Source organism: Salvelinus sp. IW2-2015, linkage group LG33, assembly GCF_002910315.2.
Source record: "Salvelinus sp. IW2-2015 linkage group LG33, ASM291031v2, whole genome shotgun sequence".
NCBI classification, from domain to species: Eukaryota; Metazoa; Chordata; class Actinopteri; order Salmoniformes; family Salmonidae; genus Salvelinus; species Salvelinus sp. IW2-2015.
Window position 1 is genome coordinate 19949975 of NC_036872.1, and position 26340 is coordinate 19976314.

A 26340-nucleotide genomic window follows, 5' to 3' on the forward strand; every position below is an offset into this window, starting at 1 on the left:
AGGAAGGTGTTCCTAATGTTTTGTACACTGAGTGTATAATGTCCCATGCTGGTGGTCTCCAAGTAAAAACATGAAGAGCTTCGTGCCAAGAGGGATTGTCAGGACAAAGTTGTCTTGTGGGGACAATGGAGAGATGGATTCATGAGAGAATAACGTGCAATCTGAGAGATATCCTGTGCCTTTTGAATTCATTTTTATTCATTTCATTTTGCGCAGACTATGGTGCTTTATACTAGCAATAAGTATTAGTGTAACTTCAGAGATCACTCACATGTTTATTTTATCTATAAAAGGAAACTTATACCAAGTCTGAGGCCCCAAGTTAGACAAAATATATTGAAGGCATTTTGACATGGTTTGATGTGATATAACTATCGGCCATATTTAAATTGTATTTATGTTAAGATTTTATTTTGACTGCTGCACTTGAGTTTTCTAGTGTCTGAATAAAAAGCTGGCATATTGTTGACTATCTGTGATGTGAATATGTTCACCTGCCATTTTTCTTATAGATATGGGTTTTTCAACCAGTTTTCAATGTATGCTCAATATTAATTGTAGACACCTAAAAATATGAAATGGCACAATGTTTTAATGCCTGTCAGTTCTTGCATTAAAATGTGAGATATTTTGGCCTTGTTCAATTTGATAGTTTTATCCCTGATTTTCCAGGGGCCCCTGCAAACTTTGAGACCCCCAAGGCCCCCCAGGTTGACGGAATGTCAATCAAACTTCGAAATTCAAAGTATAGTGTTGAAAATACCGGGGAAATATCACGTGCTGTTTCACATGATTAGTGTGTCCCTACTGGATTATGGGCATTATTATGCGCTGTTTCACCTGTCGCCAGGGAAACTTTCATCTTGTTACAAGCTGCGGGGAACAGGCCATTTGCTATTGGCTTATTTGTATGTCACTTATACACTGGATACAGCAAGTCAACCATTCAAATTTAGAAAGAGGAGGGTTTATTCAGTTAGCCTACTACCGGTAACTTGAAGTGGCTACTGTAGCATGCAAGGAACTAAACTTAAAGTTCATAAGTATCTTGTATGTTAAATGTCACAACGCTCGAGTTGAGAAATCGGTCCCACCGTTTGAGAACAACTTTTGTTGAATTCAGTGCGTTTTTGGAGTACGAGCAATGGAAGAGTTGAGCGAGTCTTCACCCGCTTTGGCGTTCGAGAAGGAAGCATTTGAGCTGACGGTGGAAGATGTTTATGACATTTCATACGTGATTGGCAGAGATTTGCTGAAAATAAGTACTACAGGTGAGGAAGTCTCCGATTTGCAATTCAAAATTGTCCGGGTTTTGGAGATGTTTGAAACGTTAGTGAATAAGTATAACCTGTCATTGGAGGAGCTGAAAATGGAACGAGACAACTTGAAGAGTGAACTGGATAGAATCGTGAGAGAAAGTTCTGCCGGGCAGGAAGCGGTGAGTGATCTTTTCAAACCAGGAAAATAACTGGTCAAAATCGATACCTTTTAAATGTTCCATAAAGTCTTTAACTGGACTACGTCTGTCAGGGTATGTTCAAGCATGTTGTAACGTTTCACTGGGTTGCTATACACTACTGTGCAACATACAGTTGTGGACCCCTTTTTGTTCGACGTTTAGCCCTTTAATCAATATGTTCTCAGCAAACACTAGGACCAAACAAACTGGTGGTGGACCTGAAAGATCCCAATAGACCACGCTTCACAATGCAGGAGCTGAAGGAGGTGCTTCAGGAGAGGAACCAGCTCAAGGCCCAACTACTGGTGGCGCAAGAAGAGTTGCAACTCTACAAGAGGTAGAATACACAACCAGACTTGACCAGTCCCCATGCAACTCGCACCACCTCACCCCAACCCACACAAAAATGTAATGTAGTGCTTTGTACTTGCAGTGGGATGCTGCCACAGGGTGAACAAGCCATGGTAGAGGTTGACTTAGTATCTCCATCCCCTTTGAAACCTGTCCCTGACACAACAGATGAGACTAAAGAAGAGGTACCTAACGAAGGAATGACCACCATCAGAAAGCTGTGAGCAGTTAGCTTTTTTCAACACTCAACTTTGCATAATCATAGTGAATTGCAAGACAGGCATGCAGTATGACATGATTTACACCCTGAAAACAAGTATTTCAGAGACAACCATAGTATCACACAGGAGACAACCAGGTGGTTTGTTCTCACGGTCTGTCTCTGCCCTCGTAATGACCTGCTTGTGACCGGCTGGCTGTGTGTGTTTGTGCTGATGCTGTGTGATTGGGAGAATCTGACTGAAGAGGGGGAAAGCGAGAGCTGATACCACTTCACCAAGCCAGCATTGTTATTGTCGGACTTACGTGACTCAGTCAAGCCTCGGCTGACACTGCAAATTCACTCAATCCCCCGTCGCCTCCTCTAAGACTAGTAACGTCCAGGGATGTACACTGTTGTCAAACTATTTGCAGAGCAAGTTCTCTAAAATAAACTCATTCTTATTTCTTTTTGTAGGTTTTCATTCAGACGGAAATAAGGACAACCTATGAGAACAAGGACCTAAGGCATTACTAACGATAAACCAAACATTTTTATGCACATGCTTTCTATCAATGCTTTGTATTAGATCAGTTGTTTTCAGTAATGAATGAAAATGTTTTTAACTGGAATAATTTTGGCTTTTGAAACAATAACTCAGTGTTGTCTTTTTATAGATTTAACTGTTGTCATTAATACAGGTATGGGAAAATAACTTGATGCTCATTAAGGTCAAATAACATGGTACAGACCAATGATTGCTCCAGTGCATTCAGAAAGTATTTGGACCCCTTACAGCCTTATTCTAAAATTGATTAAATTGTCCCCCCCCAATCTACACACAATACCCCATAATGACAAAGTGGGTTTTTAGAAATGTTTGCCAATGTATTAAAATGGAAATATAATTTACATAAGTATTCAGAGACCCGTTACTCAGTACTTTGTTGAAGCACCTTTGGCAGGGATTACAGCCTCGAGTCTCCCTGGGTATGATGCTACAAGCTTGGCACACCTGTATTTGGGGAGTTTCTCCCATTCTTCTCCCAAATCCTCTCAAGCTGTTAGGTTGGATGGGGAGTGTTGCTGCACAGCTATTTTAAGGTCTCTCCAGAGATGTTCAAGTCTGGGCTCTGGCTGGGCCACTCAAGGGTATTCAGAGACTTGTCCCTAAGCCACTCCTGTGTTGTATTGGCTTTGTGCTTAGGGTCATTGTCCTGTTGGAAGGTGAACCTTCACCCCAGTCTGAGGCCCTGAGCGCTCTGGAGCAGGGTTTCATCAAGGATCTCTCTGTACTTTTGCGCCATTCATCTTTCCCTCAATCCGGACTAGTCTCCCAGTCCCTGCCGCTGAAACACATCTACAGACGTGACGCTTGGCATTCAGGCCAAAGAGTTCAATCTTGGTTTCATCAGACCAGAGAATCTTAAGGTACCATTTGGCAAACTCCAAGCGGGCCATTGTGTGCCTTTTCTTGAAGAGTGGGTTCTGTCTGAGCGCTCTACCATAAAGTCCTGATTGGTGGAGTGCTGCAGAGATGGGAGAACCTTCCAGAAGGACAATCATCTCCACAGAGGGATTGTCATGTTCTTGGTCACCTCCCTGACCAAGGCCCTTCTCCCCCGATTGCGGAGTTCGGCCGGGCGGCCAGCTTTAGGAAGAGTCTTTGGTTCCAAACTTCTTCCATTTAAGAATGGCGGCCACTGTGTTCTTGGGTTTCTTCAATGCTGCAGAAATTTTTTGGTACCCTTCCCCAGCTCTATCCCTCGACACAATCCTGTCAAGGAGCTCTACTGACAATTCCTTCGACCTCATGGCTTGCTTTTTGCTCTGATATGCACGGTCAACTGTGGGACCTTATATAGACAGGTGTGTGCAATTCCAAATATTGTCAATTGTTAAAAATAAATAAAAATGAATTGCCCCACAGTGGTGTCATAATACCCATAAAGTCTAGCGGTCAAACAGGGAAATGGTTCCAATTGTTTTTCCACCATTCATTTTTCTCATAGGGGATTTTAGAAACAGTTAAGGGGTGTGTCATGAAGGCATAATCTGGAGTGACGTTTTGTTAACCATCTAAATTGCTTTCAGGAAAGGTGACAAATAGATTTTGTGCTATTTACAGACTCAAATGCTAATTAGCATCAAAGTAGACATCATGCAAGACTACAAATCCCTGGAAGCTCCTGCACGTCAACGCCTTTGCTAACAGGTAGTGTAAATTTAACTCCAGACCATTCACAGAATTACCTATTTATTACATTTTGCAAATGGTTAATCCAGAGATTTTTACTATAATTCGTCAGTCTCATCCATATCATTGCATTTGTAGATCTTAATTAGCAACTAATTAGCGTGTCATTTGTTGGGGGCAAATATTTTGATGTATCACCTTGTCTAAGGAGAGATAAACATGGTTATCAAAATGTCACACCAGGGTAAGCCTTCATGACACACAGCTCTTCTAAAATCCCCCATGAGAAAAATGAATGGTGGAAAATCAATTGGAACCATTTCCTGGTTTGACCATTAGGCTTAATGTGTATTATGACTCATACTGTGGTACTCTAGAAATGCATTTGTCCAGGTTAGTTTGCCACATTTATTCTATTAAACACCAATATATACTTTTAAATTATGAGCTAAACAAAAATAAAGTATTGAGATGACTTACTGTCCCCACAATTTTTTTTCTTTAACATTTTAATTGAAATACTGTTGGCTTCAAAATATAGCATTAGCAATCCAGGGTTAATATACACATCATTGGTACAGACTCACAACTGTGTCCTCAAAGGAACTAACAGTTCACGTGGTTGGACGTTGTGCCAAATTGTGACGATGGAACCCTTCAAAGACCAACATTCAAGACTGGTTGCAACAGTAGCCCTAGTAGAGACAAAGAGAGGACCTCCAAGGGCTTGATTCTATCACAGTGCTAAAGAGATGCAATCAACATTAAGGCAAACGCATGTCAGTTCAATATGAAATGGCTTTTTAATTCTGAACTTCAGCGATACTGATGGAATCGAGCCCCACGACCACTATACTGCCCCAGATTCACTATACCTAACTCATACACCTGAATCCCATCAGCATAATCTGCATCTACCTGGGGGTTGAGTAGCACAGATCATGGTAATGAATCCCTCCCAAAATTATTTGTGGATTAGATAACTATAGGCTCTTAAACAAATATAAAAGTGTTACCAAAATTGTTCCTTGTCCAGAAATTGCATAAAAATGTGGCTGAGCATAACTATTTTACGCTAGTTCACACAAGGGCTTTTAAAGTCCATTTTACCTTAAAAATAATAGAGCAGCTGTAAAGAAAGCAGTTCAGAATTATAAAGTTACAAATCACTTCGTTGCACATTTTGAAATACACTGACCTACCAGGAGGATGCTGGACTTACGTCTGTGAATATTAATTGGTACATTGACAAAGGCCAAGCTAGCTTTTCTATTCATTGCAAAATGAGCTTCCATGTTAGCCAGATTTCTGAACAGATTTGTCCATGTACACTTAAATTTACTATCAAAGAGCAACTTACTTTGTAAATTGTTTAAAATGTATTAGGATTTCACCCATTGCAAAATACCTACATTTTAAATCAAGTATAAGCTGGTGTCCCAGAAGCTTGGAGAGCATTGACAATCATATGAAAATTGTTGCTTCAACTAGAACCATACCTAGCATTATAAATTAGAACGAATATAAAAACAGCGTTAAAAAAAATAGCTAATGTTAGAAATATATCTTCTTGGAAGCACAGGCCTAAATATGTATAAAACTACCCCAAAATCCAGCAATAAATTGATATACAGTTTTAACAAATTGATCCATGTGTCATCTTGAAGGTTGTCTTCAATATTGTTCATACTGCCACAGTTTTTCCCAAATACATTGCTTGAAAGGGCAGATTAAAAATAAACAAAACGCCCACTTAATTTGTCTCACCTGGAATGCCAAGTTTGCAGTTTAGGGCCAAGGGAATGGTAAAAAAAAGCTTTAAAATGCACCTAGTAATTCTCTGGTGGTGTAAAAACAGCACATCAGTATTTGAGCCAAGGGTGAGCCGAGATGGATTCCTTGCTGCGGTCACCATAGTCATAAAGCAGCTCTTCCTCTGACTCAATGTCCCTGGAAGCCACCAGTATGAGATGAGGTATTCCATCTATGTCATGTAATTTGTTCTGGCAGTTGCCAGTTTTACTGTGGTTTAGCAGCCTTCCCAGGCGAGTTGATTATTTTGTAGCATCCGCACTGTAAAGAGGAAATTAAAGGTTTGAAAACATCCATGAGCAAGCTGATAACATCAACATTGTGGCAATGCATAAGTCATAGTTAATTAATACAACTTTTAAATTAAGTTTGAGTAGATACCTTACCAGTATGTTTTGCTGAGATACTGGATATAGTACATGTAGCAGCCAGTCCCAGGGTCTTGGGCATACAGAGCCTCTCTCCTTGGCATCAGCCAGATGCAACAAGTCTCCATGATACTCAATTACAAACTTCCCCTTCTTGAAACGTCTGACAGCAAATACTCCTCTTCCCTTCTATATGTTTGGGCTATTGGGGTTCAAGTACAGATCAAATTCCAGGTTAAATTATCCATTTCAGTACAATGTTACTTTAATTTCTAAACTAACCTGCAGTCCTTCAACTCCATTTTGTTATCAGGTAATCAAGGTGTCTGTGTTCTTCGTTCTGTTGGCAGAGTGTGGTGTTTAATGAGTAAATAAACATTATCCTAACCAGGATGACGAAGTTGGCATAATCCAATGCAATCCAGAGTGGAAACTGGGTTAAAGGGATAGTTCAGGGATAAAAGGGCTACATTGCTAAAATTCCAAACCATCCACACATTAAATTCTGAGCAAGAAATGTTTTTTTACTTGTTCTTGCATGGCACGGTTGATCTTCAAGCACAACTCACTCTGGTATTATAACATGACCTTCAATTCAGCTTTGCTTTTTCTGGAACTCAGTCTAATAGGATAATAATCTGTGACCTTCCTGTTTTGGGCAGCATTGCTTTCTGCTCTGGATGAAAAGAGAACACAGTATTCCATTGTCAGATGATCTGGTGTTGAAGTGCTGGCTTGATCAAATACTGTACTTCATTTGAACAAATATTTTACTGACATGTTTGTCAACATGACTTACTTTTATACTTTGACTAGCCCCCTTCTCAGTTTTGGGCTTGGTGATATTGCCATCTGGTGCAGTTGGGTTGGAGTGGGATTTTAGATCCTCCTCCAGGACATGCAGGGTAGTTGTCTCTCTGGGTACCAGTCTCCCTGAATAGAATAGTGGGGAAAGAAGCACAGTGTACATCAGACTTTGTTGTATAAGCAAAACATACAGCTTCAGGAGGGGAATGTTATGGATGCCTAAATAAATAAACAATTAGTGGTGTCATAAGACATTGGTCAGTGGACATTACTGCCATTCACAGGAAATTATTCTGGGGGAGCCACTTAACTCCGATCTGACTCAAAGGAATTAGAAGTTAAAAATATATATATAATAATATGGAGTGCAAGCATCGCCATGGTCTTATTCAGACCAATATCGAATGATGATGAAAGAGCATGTAGTCCAAGTAACATATTTGAATTGTCATTATTGGTGGTGGTTTTGTATAAGTTAGCTAACTGAAAAGTATTGATAACCAATTTCTAACACATTTAATAAGTTATCCCATTAATTTCTGGTTTATTTTCCTGTCTTATTTTTGACCTGAAGGGTTTCCTCGGGTCTATTGTTGGTAGTCAGCACTTTTTTCTTCCCTTGAAGGCAAACATGTCAGGAGGTTAGCTTAATAGCCTACCATATCTACAGTATATCCAACGACGTCTACGATAACTAGCTAGCTGATAGTTAAATGAGGGACGCAGCTTGCTAAAGAGTAACGTCGTTGTCAAGCTGACTTTACTACTCATACGTTTCCCTACTTACCTTTTGCCATGTCAACACTCACACAACTAGACAGTATGTGCACAAGTTCGTGTTTAAAGTTTTGCAATGTTCTCATGTGCTTCGTTGTATTTTGCTAGCGAACAACTGTATCGCTAGAAGCCGAATAGAAACACCGCCACCACGCCAGAATAACGACATGGACTTCCTGTCATTTAAAAAGCTACTGCATCCCTGATTGGTTAAACGCTACTTCTAGTAGAACGTGATTGGCGTGGCGCGAAACATACTTTAGAAGCCCATCGTAAATTCACTCTGGACTGCAAGAGTGCGCTCTAAGCGTTCGTAAATTCTGAGCGTTGTGACTTCACAAAGTCAGTCAAGCACCCAAGCTAACTGGCTAACGTTGGCTAGCTACATCCAGATACAATGAGAGAACACCCCACTCTGACCATTTTACTCGACCTAGCAGAGCTGGTTAGGCTGTTTTCATGTTATCCAGAGCATTGGTGACTAACTGCTGCTGGCAACAATTTAATTACGCCTTTTATTCCTTTTTTATTATTAATTAAATTGTTGCCAGAAGCACAGTTACAGTACTAACGCTCTAGATAACATGAAAACAGCCTAACCAGCTCTGCCAGGTCGAGTAAAATTATCAGAGTGAGGTGTTCTCTCATTTGTGTCTAAAAGTAACTTGCAAGCTAGCCAACTTTAACCAGTTAGCTTGGGTGCTTGTCTGCCGTTGTCAGGTCGTTTGGATCACAATCTTATAAGGCGCTGGATTTACAAACGACCCAGACCACACTGACCAACTGGAGGCAATTTGCGAACGCACCCTTAGGATATCCTGAGAAGGTATTTAATTTGAGATGTCTGCCCTTAATGTGATAATTAAAAAATGTATTTTGTGCAATGCAAATCTTTTAGAAATCTCAGTAAGCGAGTAGGCAACATGTTTTCATTCAGTGTGTGTGTGTATATATACATTGTAATGAAACGGCAGGGAGCAGGCCTCGAACCCTCGAACTTATAGCCCGAAGTCCAGCGCGCTGTCGACCGTCTTCTTTCAAAGAGCGCCTCCTCGCGACTTTACGTCTTATAGGACCGCGCTCACTGGCCAAGCACACGCACTGTCGTTGATGCAAGGTCCGATCACTTCTGACACCAATGTAATGAAACGGCAGGGAGCAGGCCTCGGACCCTCGACCTTCTAGCCCGAAGTCCAGCGCGCTATTGCAAAAGCGCTTATAAACCCAGGGTCGTTACAATATATATATATAAACTCAGCAAAAAAAGAAACGTCCCTTTTTCAGAACCCAGTCTTTCAGAGATAATTCGTAAAAATCAAAATAACTTCACAGATCTTCATTGTGAAGGGTTTAAACACTGTTTCCAGTGTAGGCAGTGGCAGTGCTGGCAACACTAGCTGCAGTAACCCATGGGGAGGGGGTCACACTCGGACATTCAGAGAGGGGGTATAGTATTGTGACCCCGGTGGCACAAAATCAAAGTCTGACTGCATGGAGATGCTTGGGAATATGGTCAATACGGGTGACCGTATTGTGGGTGTTTCAGGGAAAAGGTGTACATTTGACCTTCATCATCTAGGATGTGACAATGGTTAATAAAATCTCTCAATTTCTGCCCATTTTTTGCACGGTCTTGCAGGCCTTCTCATGCAGCTGCAACTGTAAGTGCATTTGTAAATCAAGACCTATCTTGAGGTGGGCTCTGGGATGGTGCAATGTTGAGAATGTGAGCTTATGGTTGTGTGGGAGGTAAGGGTTGAGTGTGTGTGGGTGTATGTGTGTATCCCACAACTGTTGCGAAGGAGTAAAATATGTTAGGGGCAATAGAGGATGATCCACAGCTATATATAATACAAATCGAGGTGAGGGCGATGGAAATGCATTTGGCAGTTGATCTACTTCAATTCGGTAAATGGCACTGTGTGCTCTTTTCAAAGGATGGATCCCAGTCGGTTCAGGGCTATGGGATGCAGGGGGTCGAGGGTGGTCTGCCGGACATTGGGATGACAACCCAACTCGGGATGAGGAGGGCTTTTAGCGGGTAGAATAGTAGGGACCAATTTGAGGTTTACTTAGTAGCAATGCAAATATCATGGTACAGCTATATAGACACTCAATCATCATTTTACTTTTTAATGGTACGTTTACAAACATATATTTTGATAAAAATAATCGAAAGTTGTGTCTCATTATGGTAAGTGGTGAAATAAGTATAGCCAGTTACAATTGTAATGGCTTAGCAGATAATAAGAAAAGACTATCAGTATTTTCCTGGCTAAAAGAAGGAATATAATATCTATTGTTTACAGGAAACCCATTCAACAGTTTTAGATGAAGTTTTGTGGAAAAAGAACTGGGGGGGGGGGGTGAAATATATTTCTCCCATGGGCAAAGAAATTCAAAAGGGGTGATGGTTTTAATTAACAATAATTTTGATCCAAATGTGCAAATTGTCCAAACAGATCCTCAAGGTAGATGGATTATTTTAAATATGTTATTGGACAATAAACAGATATGGCTTATTAACCTATACGGTCTGAATAATGATGATCCAAGCTTCTTTGAAACTATATGTAACGGATGTGAAATGGCTAGCTAGTTAGCGGGTACGCGCTACTAGCATTTCAATCAGTTACGTCACTTGCTCTGAGACTTAAGTAGGGTTTCCCCTTGCTCTGCAAGGGCCGCGGCTTTTGTGGGCGATATGGGTTAACGACGGCTTCGTGGGTGTCAGTTGTTGATGTGTGCAGAGGGTCCCTGGTTCGCGCGAGGGGACGGTACAAAGTTATACTGTTACATATATATAAGAATATATAAACTCTACAAGCAACACTAGACTCTTATTATGGTGGGAGATTTTAAATGTCTTAAATCCCTCTATGGACTGGAAAGAAAATCACACTACAAACTATCACCCTCAGGCACTTAAGGAAATCATGAATGTCATGGATATATTGGAATTAGTGGATATATGGAGACTTAAATACCCTGACCTAGTAGGTATACATGGCGGAGGCTTAATCAAGCTAGTCGTCTTGACTACTTTCTTATGCCATTCTCTCTGGCACCAAAAGTTTAAAAGTGTTGATAGGGGACAGAATGCGGTCGGATCACACAAATTGGCATATATATTACTCTTACAGAATTTCCACGTGGCCGAGGATATTGGAAATTTAATCAAAGCCTACTAGATGATAATTTGTTTAGAACTAGGACAGAGAAATTTATAACTGACTTTTTCAGACATAACATAGGTACAGATCCCGTATTGTATGGGACACTTTTAAGTGTGCCTTTGAGGCATGCAATTCAGTACTCATCTATAAACAAAAAGCAATTTAGATCAAAAGAGTCCATATTAACAAAAGAAATTGAAGGACTAACAGTACAGTTTGATAGAAAAAACTGTACCATAGAGGCACAGAATAAGTTAGAGGAAAAACAAAATAAATGGAGGAACTTATTCAAGAAAGATCCAGTGTAATAAATTATAAAAATAAAGCGAACTGAATGAATATGGGAACAATGCACCAAATTATTTTCAATATTCCAAGCACCACCCTCCTTTGAAGCTTTCCAGTCTGTTATTCGAACTCAATCAGCATGACAGAGTGATCTCCAGCCTTGTCCTCGTCAACACTCACACCTGTGTTAACGAGAGAATCACTGACATGATGTCAGTGGTCCTTTTGTGGCAGGGCTGAAATGCAGTGGAAATGTTTTTGGGGGATTCAGTTCATTTGCATGGCAAAGAGGGACTTTGCAATTAATTGCAATTCATAACATTCTGGAGTATATGCAAATTGCCATCATACAAACTGAGGCAGCAGACTTTGTGAAAATGTATTATTGTGTCATTCTCAAAACTTTTGGCCACGACTGTACAGTGAGCACCATAATTCATTGGACAGTGACCATTTTTTTGTTGATATTTTGGTCCTGTACTCTAGCACTTTGAGTTTGAAAGGATACAATGACAATGAGGGTGAAGTGCAGACTGTCAACTTTAATTTGAGGGTATTTCATACATATCGATGACCGTTAGAAATTCTAGAAGCTTTTGTACATAGTCCCCCATTTTCGGGCATCAAAAAAACATTGGACAGTTTAACATAATATAGAATAAAGTAATCATTGATAATATTTGTCGCATATCCTTTGCATGCAATGACTGCTTGAAGTCTGCATGCATCGACATCACCAGACGCTGGGTATCTTCCCTGGTGATGCTCTGCCAGACCTTACTGCAGCCATCTTTAGTTCCTGCTTGTTTCGAGGACTTATTGCCTTCAGTCTCCTCTTCAGCATGTAAAATGCATGTTCATTGGATTCAGATCCGGTGATTGACTCGGCCAGTCAAGGATTTTCCACTTTTTGTTTATGTATATATGTGTGTATATATACACACATACATACATACATACATACCACACACACCTTATATATATATAATATATATATATACACTGCTCAAAAAAATTAAGTGAACACTTAAACAACACAATGTAACTCCAAGTCAATCACACTTCTGTGAAATCAAACTGTCCACTTAGGAAGCAACACTGATTGACAATAAATGTCACATGCTGTTGTGCAAATGGAATAGACAACAGGGAAATTATAGGCAATTAGCAAGACACCCCCAATAAAGGAGTGGTTCTGCAGGTGGTTGACCACAGACCACTTCTCAGTTCCTATGCTTCCTGGCTGATGTTTTGGTCACTTTTGAATGCTGGCGGTGCTTTCACTCTAGTGTAGCATGAGACGGAGTCTACAACCCACACAAGTGGCTCAGGTAGTACAGCTCATCCAGGATGGCACATCAATGCGAGCTGTGGCAAGAAGGTTTGCTGTGTCTGTCAGCGTAGTGTCCAGAGCATGGAGCGTACCAGGAGACAGGCCAGTACATCAGGAGACGTGGAGGGCCGTAGGAGGGCAACACCCAGCAGCAGGACGCTACCTCCGCCTTTGTGCAAGGTGGAGCACTGCCAGAGCCCTGCAAAATGACCTCCAGCAGGGCACCAAATGTGCATGTGTCTGCTCAAACGGTCAGAAACAGACTCCATGAGGGTGGTATGAGGGCCCGACGTCCACAGGTGGGGTGTGGCTTACAGCCCAACACCGTGCAGGACGTTTGGCATTTGCCAGAGAACACCAAGATTGGCAAATTCGCCACTGGCGCCCTGTGCTCTTCACAGTGAAGGCAGGTTCACACTGAGCACATGTGACAGAGTCTAGAGACGCCGTGGAGAACGTTCTGCTGCCTGCAACATCCTCCAGCATGACCGGTTTGGCGTGGGTCAGTCATGGTGTGGGGTGGCATTTCTTTGTGGGCCGCACAGCCCTCCATGTGCTCGCCCAGAGGTAGCCTGACTGCATTAGGTTTACCAGATAGATCCTCAGACCCCTTGTGAGACCATATGCTGACACATGCACATTTGTGGCCTGCTGGAGGTCATTTTGCATATATATATATATATATATATATATATATACATACACACACGTACATACATACAAATGCAAATATTCTTTGTTTTCACCTTCTGTTTCTATTTTAGAACTCGCTTTCCCAGTTCCAGATTCCGCACCACCACAGCCTCAAACTGGCTAAATTCCCAACGAACCCTTATACTTATTTCACGGTCACCTAATCGTCGCCAGTTTACAATTGGCTCATTCATCCCCCTCCTCTCCCTGTAACTATTCCCTGGGTTGTTGCTGTAAATGAGAATGTGTTCTCAGTCAATTTACCTGGTAAAATAAGGGTAAAATAAATAATATTTTAAAAGTGAAGCACTTCAATGCGTGTCATTCATCCCATCGTATAGGCTATCATGATTATGTAGCCTGGTCTTTAATTATTTGTTACTTTAATTTTTTATAATTTTTTTTACTTAACACTTTTATTAAAACTGCGTTGTTGGTTAGGGGCGTGTAAGTAAGCATTTCACTGCAATACCTGTTGTATTCGGCGCATGTGAATTAACATTGGATTTGAAATGTTTAAATAATTAACGTAAGAGTAGGCATAGGCTATATATTTTTTAATTAAACATACGATAACAATGTGTATGATTATTTAATTGTAATAATGTCCTTTATCCTTATTAGGCTATTAGCACAGGCTACAGTAGATGTGTACATAATCATCAGCAGCATTCTATTTCATTCAATAAGTCATCTGAGTTTGACATTTAGGCTTTAGAAATATTGTGTTAAAACTATAACCTATTACAGTAAAACAAAAGGTGAAAAGAAAAATTCAAAATAAAACGTGTATTATTTGGAAATTTTGTAAAAGTTATTGTTAGAAAGTAGTTTTTGGCCTTTAATAAACATGGATTTGCTATTTTGAGGATATATTCCATTGTGGGTGTCAATATAAAATGACGGCCATATTTGCCGATGCCGCTTTTCTGTAAACAAAGTGTCTGAATTCCAAGACGATTTTTCTCTCTTTAATTTGTTTCTGGAAATGTCTTACAAGCCCGATATTTAGTCTAGACTCTGTTTTGTCAGGTGTAAAATTCGATATTGTAATGAATACCTGGGGAACGCCGGTGACTGTAGTTTTCCCCCCAGTTATATACAGTATATATAGGGTCTGATCCTGAGAGCTGATTTATATCCGCCATTATTAGGCTACTAATCATAGCTAAAACCCTTTCCCTGTGCATCCGTAAAGGTAAGAATTATGTTGTTCACTCGTCTACCTAAACAGAACACGCGCATTCTATTGTCGGATTTTCTGTCAGGCTGGATGCTGTAACAACGTATACAGACAATTTATCACTTTGGCTACTTTATTCTACCCATACGGTTCCATGATTGTTTCCCCATGCCTATTGATTGATTGGGAAGTGGACGGTTCTTTGACTCTTATGACACCCAGTGTTCGCTGAACCAAATTGCATCTCATCCCCCATACAACCTACTATGATAGGCAACATTAATTAATTAGACAGACCTTGTATTTCAAGATAAAATTTACAAAAGTAATGCAGCATACCCATTGAAACAATACCTTAAATAAAAATAGAATAAAACTACGCAAATGTTTCAGCCACTTATTCCTGGTCAATTTCAAATTATTAATTCCAAATCAATTTCATAATGCATATCGTATTATTACTGAAATCACCAGTAAACATATATTAAATGTAGCATATGGTATATTATATATAATTGTATTTTTTCCCCTCCAACAGTTGAGGTTGTTCACTCTTCTTCAACAAGCATATCAACACCGCAATCTTACAAGCCAGTAGTGAATGACTATGGACCATCTTTGGGATTTTCACAGGTAAAGACTGAAATTGTCAAATGTTCTAGATGACAACAATCATTATCTAATGTGATAGATTATACCACACATTTTAAATGCTGCGAAATGTATATTTTTTTTTTGCAGCACAACGCATGAGTGTCCATAAAACGGATTTCTGATATAATTTCAGTTGGTGACTAACGACTAACGGACATAAATCACACTGTTTCATTTGCAAACCATTCTTTCATTGTATCACAGAGTTCAAGTGGAAGTCAAGTGCCTCAGAGTAAATATGCAGAATTGCTAGCCATTATTGGAGAGGCAAGGGGATAAGACCAATTTATTAATGGAGAGACTAAAGCAAGGTGTGTACTTGCCTTGCCCATTCATGTACTGTAATGCAAGAGCCTTCAAGTCCATTCACAAACGTACCTACTGTGCGGAGGGAAAGCCCAGACACTGTTTAAATGTTAATCTTCACTTGCAATATGGTTTAATCCTCACTTGTGGATGGGATTTTTTTTAAACTCAACTTAATTGTCATCCAAAAATAACGTAAACACATTTTTGATGTTAATGCTATGACGTGATGTCGATGCTAATGTTCAGTCCCTGGACAATAAAGTAGACGAGCTCAGGGTGAGGATCTCCTTCCAGAGAGACATCAGGGACTGTAACATACTCTGTTTCACGGAATCATGTCTCTCTCCAGATATACTGACTCCGTCCATACAGCCGGCAGGGTTTTCCATACATCGAGTGGACAGGAAAAAATAACTCTTTGGGAAAAATAAAGGAGAATGTGTATGTTTCATGATTCACTATTGTGGTAACATACAGGAACTCAAGTCCTTTTGTTCTCCCGTTCTGGAATACCTCACTATCAAATGCCGACGCATTACCTCCCGAGAGAATTCTCTTCGGTCATCGTCACGGCCGTGTATATTCCCCTCAAGCTGACACCTCAACGTCTCACAAAGAACTACACTGGACTTTGTGCAAACTGGAAACGGCATATCCTAAGGTTGCATTTATTGTAGCTGGAGACTTTAATAAAGCAAATCTGAGGAAAATGCTACCAAAGTTTTATCAACACATTGACTGCACTACTTGCTCATAAAGAATGACTAGAAGCCCTCCCCAACCCTCCCTTCTGCAAATCAGATCGCACCTCCATTCTGCTCCTCACTTCTTATCGGCAGTAACTTAAACAGGCAGAACCGTGGTAAGGACCTTTTCATGTTGGTCTGACCAATCGGAATCTATGCTTCAAGATTGTTTTGATCATGTGGACTGGGATATGTTCTGGGTTGCCTCTGAGAATAACATTGACATATACACTGACTCGGTGACTGAGTTCATCAGGAAGTGCATAGAGGATGTTGTTCCCACTTTGACGATTAGAACTTATCCAAAGCAAAAACCGTGGATAGATGGCAGCATTCGCACAAAACTGAAAGCGCAAACCACTGCATTTAACCACAGCAAGGTGACTGGGAACATGGACGAGAACAAACAGTCCAGCTATGCCCTGCGTAAGGCAATCAAACAAGCAAAACGTCAGTACAGAGAAAAAGTGGAGTCACAATTCAACGGCTCAGGCACGGGACTGATGAGGCAGGGACTCCAGATAATCACGGATTATAAAGGGAAAACCAGCCACATCGCGGACACAGATGCCTTGCTCCTGGACAAGCTAAACACTTTCTTTGCCGGCTTTGAAGAAAACACAGTGCCGCCGACACGGGCCACCACCGCTCACGAGGACTGTGAGCTCTCGTTCTCTGTGGCTGATGTGAGTAAGACATTTTAAATGTGTTAACCCTCGCAAGGCTGCCAGTCCAGACAGCATCCCAACTTGTGTCCTCAGAGCATATGCAGACCAGCTGGCTGGAGTGTTTACAGACATATTCAATCTCTCCCTATTCCAGTCTGTTGTCCCCACTTGCTTCAAGATGTCCACCGTTGTTCCTGTAACCAAGAAAGCAAAGGTAACTGAACTAAAAGACTATTGCCCCGTAGCACTAGTTAAGGATCATATCACCTCCACCTTTCCTGACATCCTAGACCAGGGGTGGGCAACTCCAGTCCTCGGGGGCCTAATTGGTGTCACACTTTTTCTCCATCCCTAGCAAACACAGCTGATTAATCAAATTGCACTCTAAACAGAAAATGATTAGGTGATTATTGGAGTCAGGTGTGTTAGCTGGGGCTGGGGCAAAACTGTGACACCAATCAGGCCCTCAAGGACTGGAATTGCTCACCCCTGTCCTAGACACACTACAATTTGCATACCGCCCCAACAGATCCATGGATGACACAATCACCATCGCTATGCACACTGCCCTATTCCATCTAGACAAGCGGAATACCTACAGTTGAAGTCGGAAGTTTACATACACTTAGGTTGGAGTCATTAAAACTTGATTTTCAACCACTCCACAAATTTCTTGTTAACAAACTATAGTTTTGACAAGTCGGTTAGGACATCTACTTTGTGCATGACACAAGTCATTTTTCCAACAATTGTTTACGGACAGATTATTTCACTTATAATTCACTGTATCACAATTCCAGTGGATCAGAAGTTTACATACACTAAATTGACTGTGCCTTTTAAACAGCTTGGAAAATTCCATAAAACGATATCATGGCTTTAGAAGCTTCTGATAGGCTAATTGACATCATATGAGTCAATTGGAGGTGTACCTGTGGATGTATTTCAAGGCCTACCTTCAAACTCAGTGCCTCTTTGCTTGACATCATGGGAAAATCAAAAGAAATCAGCCAAGACCTCAGAAAAAAAAATGGTAGACTTCCACAAGTCTGGTTCATCCTTGGGAGCAATTTCCAAAGGCCTGAAGGTACCACGTTCATCTGTACAAACAATAGTACGCAAGTATAAACACCATGGACCCACGCAGCCGTCATACTGCTCAGGAAGGAGACACGTTCTGTCTCCTAGAGATTAACGTACTTTGGTGTGAAAAGTGCAAATCAATCCCAGAACAACAGCAAAGGACCTTGTGAAGATGCTGGAGGAAACGGGTACAAAAGTATCTATATCCACAGTAAAACGAGTCCTATATCGACATAACCTGAAAGGCCGCTCAGCAAGGAAGAAGCCACTGCTCCAAAACCGCCATTTAAAAAAGCCAAACTACGGTTTGCAACTGCACATGGGGACAAAGATCATACTTTTTGGAGAAATGTCCTTGGTCTGAGGAAACAAAAATAGAACTGTTTGGCCATAATGACCATCGTTATGTTCGGAGGAAAAAGGGGGAGCTTGCAAGCCGAAGAACACCATCCCAACCGTGAAGCACGGGGGTGGCAGCATCATGTTGTGGTGGTGCTTTGCTGCAGGAGAGACTGGAGTGCTTCACAAAATAGATGGCATCATGAGGTTGGAAAATTATGTGGATATATTGAAGCAACATCTCAAGACATCAGTCAGGAAGTTAAAGCTTGGTCGCAAATGGGTCTTCCAAATGGACAATGACCCCAAGCATACTTCCAAAGTTGTGGCAAAATAGCTTAAGGACAACAAAGTCAAGGTATTGGAGTGACCATCAAAGCCCTGACCTCAATCCCATAGAAGATTTGTGGGAAAAATTGAAAAAGCGTGTGCGAGCAAGGAGGCCTACAAACCTGACTCAGTTACACCAGCTCTGTCAGGAGGAACGGGCCAAAATTCACACAACTTATTGTGGGAAGCTTGTGGAAGGCTACCCAAAACGTTTGACCCAGGTTAAACAATTTAAAGGCAAAGCTACCAAATACTAATTGAGTGTATGCAAACTTCTGACCCACTGGGAATGTGATGAAAGAAATAAAAGCTTAAATAAATAATTCTCTCTACTATTATTCTGACATTTCACATTCTTAAAATAAAGTGGTGATCCTAACTGACCTAAGACAGGGAATTTTATTTGGATTAAATGTCAGGAATTGTGAAAAACTGAGTTTAAATGTATTTGGCTAAGGTGTATGTAAACTTCTGACTTCAACTGTATGTAAGAACTACAGCTCAGCCTTCAACACCATAGTGCCCTCAAAGCTCATCACTAAACTCAGGGCTATGGCTCTGAACCCTGCCCTGTGCAACTGGGTCCTGGACTTCCTGACGGGCCAACCCCAGGGTGGTGAAGGTAGGCAACAACACCTCCGCTACGCTGATCCTTAACACGTGGGCCCCACAAGGGGGCTCGATGTTCACCCATGACAGCATGGCCACGCACGTCTCCAACTCAATCGTCAAGTTTACAAAATACAGAAGTTCCTCGGCACATCACGGACAACCTGAAATGGTCCATCCACTCAGACAGTTTGGTGAAGAAAGCACGACAGCGCCTCTTCATCCTCAGGAGGCTGAAGAAATGTGGCTTGGCCCCTAAGACTCTCACAAACTTCTACAGATGCACCATTGTCGAGCTGTATCACTGCCTGGTACGGCAACTGGACCGTCCGCAACCGCAAGGCTCTTCAGAGGGTGGTGCGGTCAGCCCAACGTATCACCGGAGGCACACTGCCTGCCCTTCAGGACATCTACATCACCCGTTGTCACAGGATGGCCAAGAAGATCATCAAGGATCTCAGCCACCCGAGCCACGACCTGTTCACCCCACTACCATCTAGAAGGCGGAGACAGTACAGATGCATCAAAGCTGGGACCGATATACTGAAAATCAGCTTCAATCTCTAGGCCATCAGACTGTGAAATAGTCACCACTAGCCGGCCTCCATCCAGTACCCTGCCCTGAACTTTAGTCACTGTTACTAGCCGGCTACCACCCGGTACTCAACCCTGCACCTAGAGACTGTTGCCCTATGTACATAGTGATTGATCACTGGTCACTTTAATCAAATCAAATTGTATTAGTCACATGTGCCGAATACAACAGGTGTAGACCTTAGTGAAATGCTTACTTACGAGATCCTAACCAACAATGCAGTTTTAAAAAATACGGATAAGAATAAGAAATAAAAGTAACAAGTAATTAAAGAGCAGCAGTAAAATAACAATAGCGAGACTATATACAGGGGGGTACCTGTTGAGGTAATATGTACATGTAGGTAGAGTTATTAAAGTGACTATGCATAGATGATAACAACAGAGAATTGCAGCAGTGTAAAAGAGGAGAGGGGGGGGGGGCAATGCAAATAGTCTGGATAGCTAGTTGATTAGGATGTTCAGGAGTCTTATGGCTTGCGGGTAGAAGCTGTTTAGAAGCCTCTTGGACCTAGACTTGGTGCTCCGGTACCGCTTGTCGCGTGGAAGCAGAGAGAACAGTCTATGACTAGGGTGGCTGGAGTCTTTGACAATTTTTATGGCCTTTCCTTCCTATAGAGGTCCTGGATGGCAGGAAGCTTGGTCCCAGTGATGTACTGGGCCATTCACACTACCCTCTGTAGTGCCTTGGGGTTGGAGGCCGATCAGTTGCCATACCAGGCAGTGATGCAACCTGTCAGGATGCTCTCGATGGTGCAGCTGTAGAACCTTTTGAGGATCTGAGGACCCATGCCAAATCTTTTCAGTCTCCTGAGGGGGAATAGGTTTTGTCGTGCCCTCTTCACGACTGTCTTGGTGTGCTTGGACCATGTTAGTTTGTTGGTGATGTGGACACCAAGGAACTTGACGCTCTCAACCTGCTCCACTGCAGCCTCGTCGATGAGAATGGGGCCGTGCTCGGTCCTCTTTTTCCTGTCGTCCACAATCATCTCCTTTGTCTTGATCACGTTGAGGGAGAAGTTGTTGTCATGGCACCACACGGCCAGGTCTCTGACCTCCCTATAGGCTGTCTCGTCATTGTCGCTGATCAGGCCTACCACTGTTGTGTCATCTGCAAACTTGATGATGGTGTTGGAGTCGTGCCTGGCCGTGCAGTCATGAGTAAACAGGGAGTACAGGAGGGGACTGAACATGCACCCCTGAGCGGCCCCTGTGTTGAGGATCAGCGTGGCGAATGTGTTGTTACCTACCCTTACCACCTGGGGGCGGCCCGTCAGGAAGTGCAGGATCCAGTTGCAGAGGGAGGTGTTTAATCCCAGGGTCCTTAGCTTAGTGATGAGCTTTGAGGGCACTATGGTGTTGAACGCTGAGCTGTAGTTAATGAATAGCATTCTCACAGGTGTTCCTTTTGTTCAGGTGGGAAAGGGCAGTGTGGAGTGCAATAGAGATTGCATCATCTGTGGATCTGTTGAGGAGTGGGTCTAGGAGTGGGTCTAGGGTTTCTGGGATAATGGTGTTTATGTGAGCCATGAACAGCCTTCAAGCACTTCATGGCTACAGACGTGAGTGCTACGGGTCGGTAGTCATTTAGGCAGGTTACCTTAGTGTTCTTGGGCACAGGCACTATGGTGGTCTGCTTAAAACATGTTGGTATTACAGACTCGGACAGGGAGTGGTTGAAAATGTCAGTGAACACACTTGCCAGTTGGTCAGCGCATGCTTGCAGTACACGTCCTGGTAATTCGTCTGTCCTTGTGATGTTGACCTGTTTAAAGGTCTTACTCACATCGGCTGCAGAGAGCGTGATCACACAGTCTTCCGAAACAACTGGTGCTCTCATGCATGTTTCAGTGTTATTTGTCTCAAAGCAAGCATAGAAGTAGTTTAGCTCGTCTGGTAGGCTCGTGTCACTGGGCAGCTCTCGGCTCTGCTTCCTTTTGTAGTCTGTAATGGTTTACAAGCCCTGCCACATCCGACGAGCGTCACCGCCGGTGTAGTACGATTCGATCTTAGTCCTGTATTGACCCTTTGCCTGTTTTGATGGTTCGTCGGAGGGCATAGCGGGATTTCTTATAAGCTTCTGGGTTAGTCCCGCTCCTTGAAAGAGGCAGCTTTAGCCTTTAGCTCCGTGTGTCCGTTGCCTGTAATCCATGGCTTCTGGTTGGGGTATGTACGTACAGTCACTGTGGGGACAACGTCATCGATGCACTTATTGATGAAGCCAATAACTGTGGTGTACTCCTCAATGCCATCGGAGGAATCCCGGAACATTTTCCAGTCTGTGCTAGCAAAACAATCCTGTAGCTTAGCATCTGCTTCATCTGACCACTTTTTTATTGATCTAGTCACTGGTGCTTCCTGCTTTAATTTTTGCTTGTAAGCAGGAATCAGGAGAATAGAATTATGGTCAGATTTGCCAAATGGAGGGCAAGGGAGAGCTTTGTATGCGTCTCTGTGTGTGGAGTAAAGGTGGTCCAGAGTTTTTTCCCCTCTGGTTGCACATGTGACATGCTGATAGAAATTTGGTAAAACGGATTTAAGTTTCCCTGCATTAAAGTCCTCGGCTACAAGGAGCTCCGTCTCTGGGTGAGCGTTTTCCTGTTTGCTTATGGCAGAATACAGCTCATTTAATGCTGTGTTAGAGCCGTCTGTGGTGGTATGTAAACAGCTACAAAAAATACAGATAAACTCTCTAGGTATATAGTGTGGTCTACAGCTGATCATTTAAAAAAATAAAAAATAATCACCTTTATTTAACCAGGTAGGCCAGTTGAGAACAAGTTCTCATTTACAACTGCGACCTGGCTAAGATAAAGCAAAGCAGTTCGACGAAGACAACAGAGTTACACATGTTGTAAACAAACATAGTCAATAACACAATAGAAAAATCTAGATACAGTGTGTGCAAATGTAGAAAGATTAGGGAGGTATGGCAATAAATAGGCCATAGTGGCGAAATAATTACAATTTAGCATTAACACTGGAGTGATAGATATGCAGATGATGTGCAAGTAGAGATACTGGGGTGCAAAAGAGCAAAAATAAATAACAATATGGGGATGAGGTCGTTGGATGGGCTATTTACAGATGGGTTGTGTACAGGTGCAGTGATCGGTAAGCTGCTCTGACTGCTGATGCTTGAAGTTAGTGAAGGAGATGTAAGTCTCCAGCTTCAGTGATTTTTGCAATTCGTTCCAGTCATTGGCAGGAGAGAACTGGAAGAAAAGGCGGCCAAAGAGGTGTTGGCTTTGGGGATGACCAGTGAAATATACCTGCTGGAGCACGTGCTACGGGTGGGTGTTGTTATGGTGACCAGTGAGCTGAGATAAGGTGGGGCTTTACCTAGCAGAGACTTATAGATGATCTGGAGCCAGTGGGTTTGTCGATGAATATGAAGTGAGGGCCAGCCAACGAGAGCATACAGGTCGCAGTGGTGGGTAGTATATGGGGCTTTGGTGACAATACGGATGGCACTGTGATAGACTACATCCAATTTGCTGAGTAGAGTGTTGGAGGCTATTTTGTAAATGACATCGCCAAAGTCAAGGATCGGTAGTCAGTTTTACGATGGTATGTTTGGCAGCATGAGTGAAGGATGCTTTGTTGCGAAATAGGAAGCCGTTTCTAGATTTCGTTTTGGATTGGAGATGCTTAATCTGACTCTGGAAGGAGAGTTTACAGTCTAACCAGACACCTCGGTATTTGTAGTTGTCCACATATTCTAAGTCAGAATCGTCCAGAGTACTGATGCTGGACGGGCGGGCGGGTGCGGGCAGCGATCGGTTGAAGAGCATGCATTTAGTTTTACTAGCATTTAAGAGCAGTTGGAGGCCACGGAAGGAGTGTTGTATGTCATTGAAGCTCATTTGGAGGTTTGTTAACACTGTCCAAAGAAGAGCCAGAAGTATACAGAATGGTGTCGTCTGCATAGAGGTGGATCAGAGAATCACCAGCAGCAAGAGCGACATCATTGATATATACAGAGAAAAGAGTCGGCCTGATAATTGAACCCTGTGGCACCCCCATAGAGACTGCCAGAGGTCCGGACAACAGGCCCTCCGATTTGACACACTGAACTCTGAGAAGTAGGTGGTGAACCAGGCGAGGCAGTCATTTGAGAAACCAAGGCTGTTGAGTCTGCCCATAAGAATGCGGTGATTGACAGAGTTGAAAGTCTTGGCCAGGTACTGTCTTTATCGATGGCGGTTATGATATCGTTTAGGACCTTGAGCGTGGCTGAGGTGCACCCATGACCAGCTCAGAAACCAGATTGCATAGCGGAGAAGGTACAGTGGGATTCGAAATGGACGGTGATCTGTTTGTTAACTTGGCTTTCGAAGACCTTAGAAAGGCAGGGTAGGATAGATATGTCTGTAGCAGTTTGGGTCAAGAGTGTCCCCCCCTTTGAAGAGGGGGATGACTGCGGCAGCTTTCCAATCTTTGGGGATCTCAGACGATATGAAAGAGAGGTTGAACAGGCTAGTAATAGGGGTTGCGACAATTGCGGCGGATCATTTTAGAGAGTCCAGTTTGTCCAGCCCAGCTGATTTGTAGGGGTCCAGATTTTGCAGCTCTTTCAGAACATCAGCTACATTTGGTGTAAGGAGAAACAGGGGGGGGGCTTGGGGCAAGTTGCTGTGGGGTGGCAGAGCTGTTGACCGGGGTAGGGGTAGCCAGGTGGAAAGCATGGCCAGTTGTAGAAAAATGCTTATTGAAATTCTCGATTATCGTAGATTAATCGGTGGTGACAGTGTTTCCTAGCCTCATTGCAGTGGGCAGCTGGGAGGAGGTGCTGTTATTCTCCATGGACTTTACAGTGTCCTAAAACTTTGGGAATTTGTGCTACAGGATGCTAATTTCTTTTTGAAAAAGCTAGCCTTTGCTTTCCTAACTAACTGTGTATATTGGTTCCTAACTTCCCTGAAAAATTGCATATGCGCGGGACTATTCGATGCAATGCAGTACGCCACAGGATGTTTTTGTGCTCGTCAAGGGCATTCAAGGCGGAGTGAACCAAAGGCTATATCTGTTCTTAGTTCAAAATGTTTTGAATGGGGCATGCTATTTAAGATGGTGAGGAAAGCACTTTTAAAGAATAACCAGGCATCCTCTACTGACGGGATGAGGTCAAATATCCTTCCAGGATACCCGGTCCAGGTCGATTAGAAAGGCCTGCTTGCTGAAGTGTAGCCTGCGTTTGACGTGATGAGGCGTGGTCGTTTGACCGCGGACCCATTACGGACGCAGGCAATGAGGCAGGGATCACTGAGATCCTGGTTGAAGACAGCAGAGGTGTATTTAGAGGGCAAGTTGGTAGGATGATATCTATGAGGGTGCCCGTGTTTACGGAATGGATTTAGGGTTGTACCTGGTAGGTTCCTTGATCATTTGTGTGAGATTGAGGGCATCTAGCTTAGATTGTAGGATGGCCGGGGTGTTAAGCATATCCCAGTTTTAGTCACCTAACAGTACGAACTCTGAAGATAGATGGGGGGGGCAATCAATTCACATATGGTGTCCAGGGCACAGCTGGGGGCCGAAGGGGGTCTATAACAAGCGGCAACAGTGAGAGACATTTCTGAAGGTTCACTTACTGTTAGCTGTTTTACCATAGATTCACAGTTTTTTGCCGTAACAGTGTTGTCTCGTGTGTTCATAACCATGTTGTTATAACAATTCAATAATGATGAGACGGAAGACAGGAATCAGTTCAACCATTTATCTAAAACGTGCTCGGTCTACAACACATACAACCCCCATGATGCTCTGTGGCACAACCCCAATACAACTTCAAGACAATGTTTTTATTTTTATTCCCTCTCGAGTTTCCATTAGCTTATGAACTGTCGCCGTAGTTCAGGTAAATGTGCAACACAAAATACATAGGTGGAAACCTGTTAAAGGCGCACAACAAGTATATATTTTGTATTGGTAAAATTTGTTCTCTGTGATATGAATGTTCCAAAGGTTTCCAAACGCGTATCACAAGCAGGGATAATTCATGTTTCTAAACATTTAAACAGAGCATCAGGACTGTAGTACACATTGGCCCAGCAGTGGTCCATATGTTTCACTGAAAACAATAGGGAAGGCTGTATGCCTCCTTGGGTTCTCGCGATCTAGTACTTGCCGTGTGAAATCTACTATGCACCATTGGGGTCTGTAAAGTTATAATTTGACGTTTCATGGACTCAAGAACTTAAGTGTGTTTTTATCTTTTATTTTTCATTTGAAGGTATCATTCACGCCAGGGGGCTTATACGTGAATTCTTGGCAGAAACCGAGAGAAATGCAAGGCTCTAACAAGCAAGGTGCAAACAAAGTTATTGGATTGAATTGGACCAACTCTCCAGTCTGAAGATCAA

The 26340-nt window shown here is 42.4% G+C and overlaps 2 protein-coding genes and 1 long non-coding RNA gene across 4 annotated transcripts; 2 read left to right on the forward strand and 1 right to left on the reverse strand.

Annotated features, from left to right (window-relative positions):
* Positions 1-961: 961 nt before the first annotated feature.
* Positions 962-2929, forward strand: rilpl2 (Rab interacting lysosomal protein-like 2). Of its 2 annotated transcripts, none has more exons than XM_023979431.2 (4): positions 962-1438; positions 1645-1796; positions 1893-2030; positions 2487-2929. In XM_023979431.2, exons 1-4 carry the CDS (start codon positions 1145-1147, stop codon positions 2506-2508), a joined length of 606 nt encoding a protein of 201 aa, XP_023835199.1. In that variant the 5' UTR covers positions 962-1144; the 3' UTR covers positions 2509-2929. The 2 variants fall into 2 exon arrangements, with proteins under 2 accessions (XP_023835199.1, XP_023835198.1); XM_023979430.2 differs by having other exon boundaries at positions 1893-1995.
* A 3044-nt stretch (positions 2930-5973) lies between these two features.
* On the reverse strand, positions 5974-7091 carry LOC111958152 (N-lysine methyltransferase KMT5A-A-like). Its single transcript, XM_070436896.1, is given in 6 exon segments — positions 5974-6279; positions 6405-6482; positions 6484-6575; positions 6651-6692; positions 6694-6726; positions 6975-7091. Coding segments are annotated over 6 exon segments (573 nt in total). The 3' UTR covers positions 5974-6068.
* An 8088-nt stretch (positions 7092-15179) lies between these two features.
* Positions 15180-26292, forward strand: LOC111957365 (uncharacterized). Its single transcript, XR_002876379.2, has 3 exons — positions 15180-15276; positions 15502-15608; positions 26211-26292. It is a non-coding gene; the product is annotated as an uncharacterized lncRNA (long non-coding RNA).
* Positions 26293-26340: the final 48 nt, after the last annotated feature.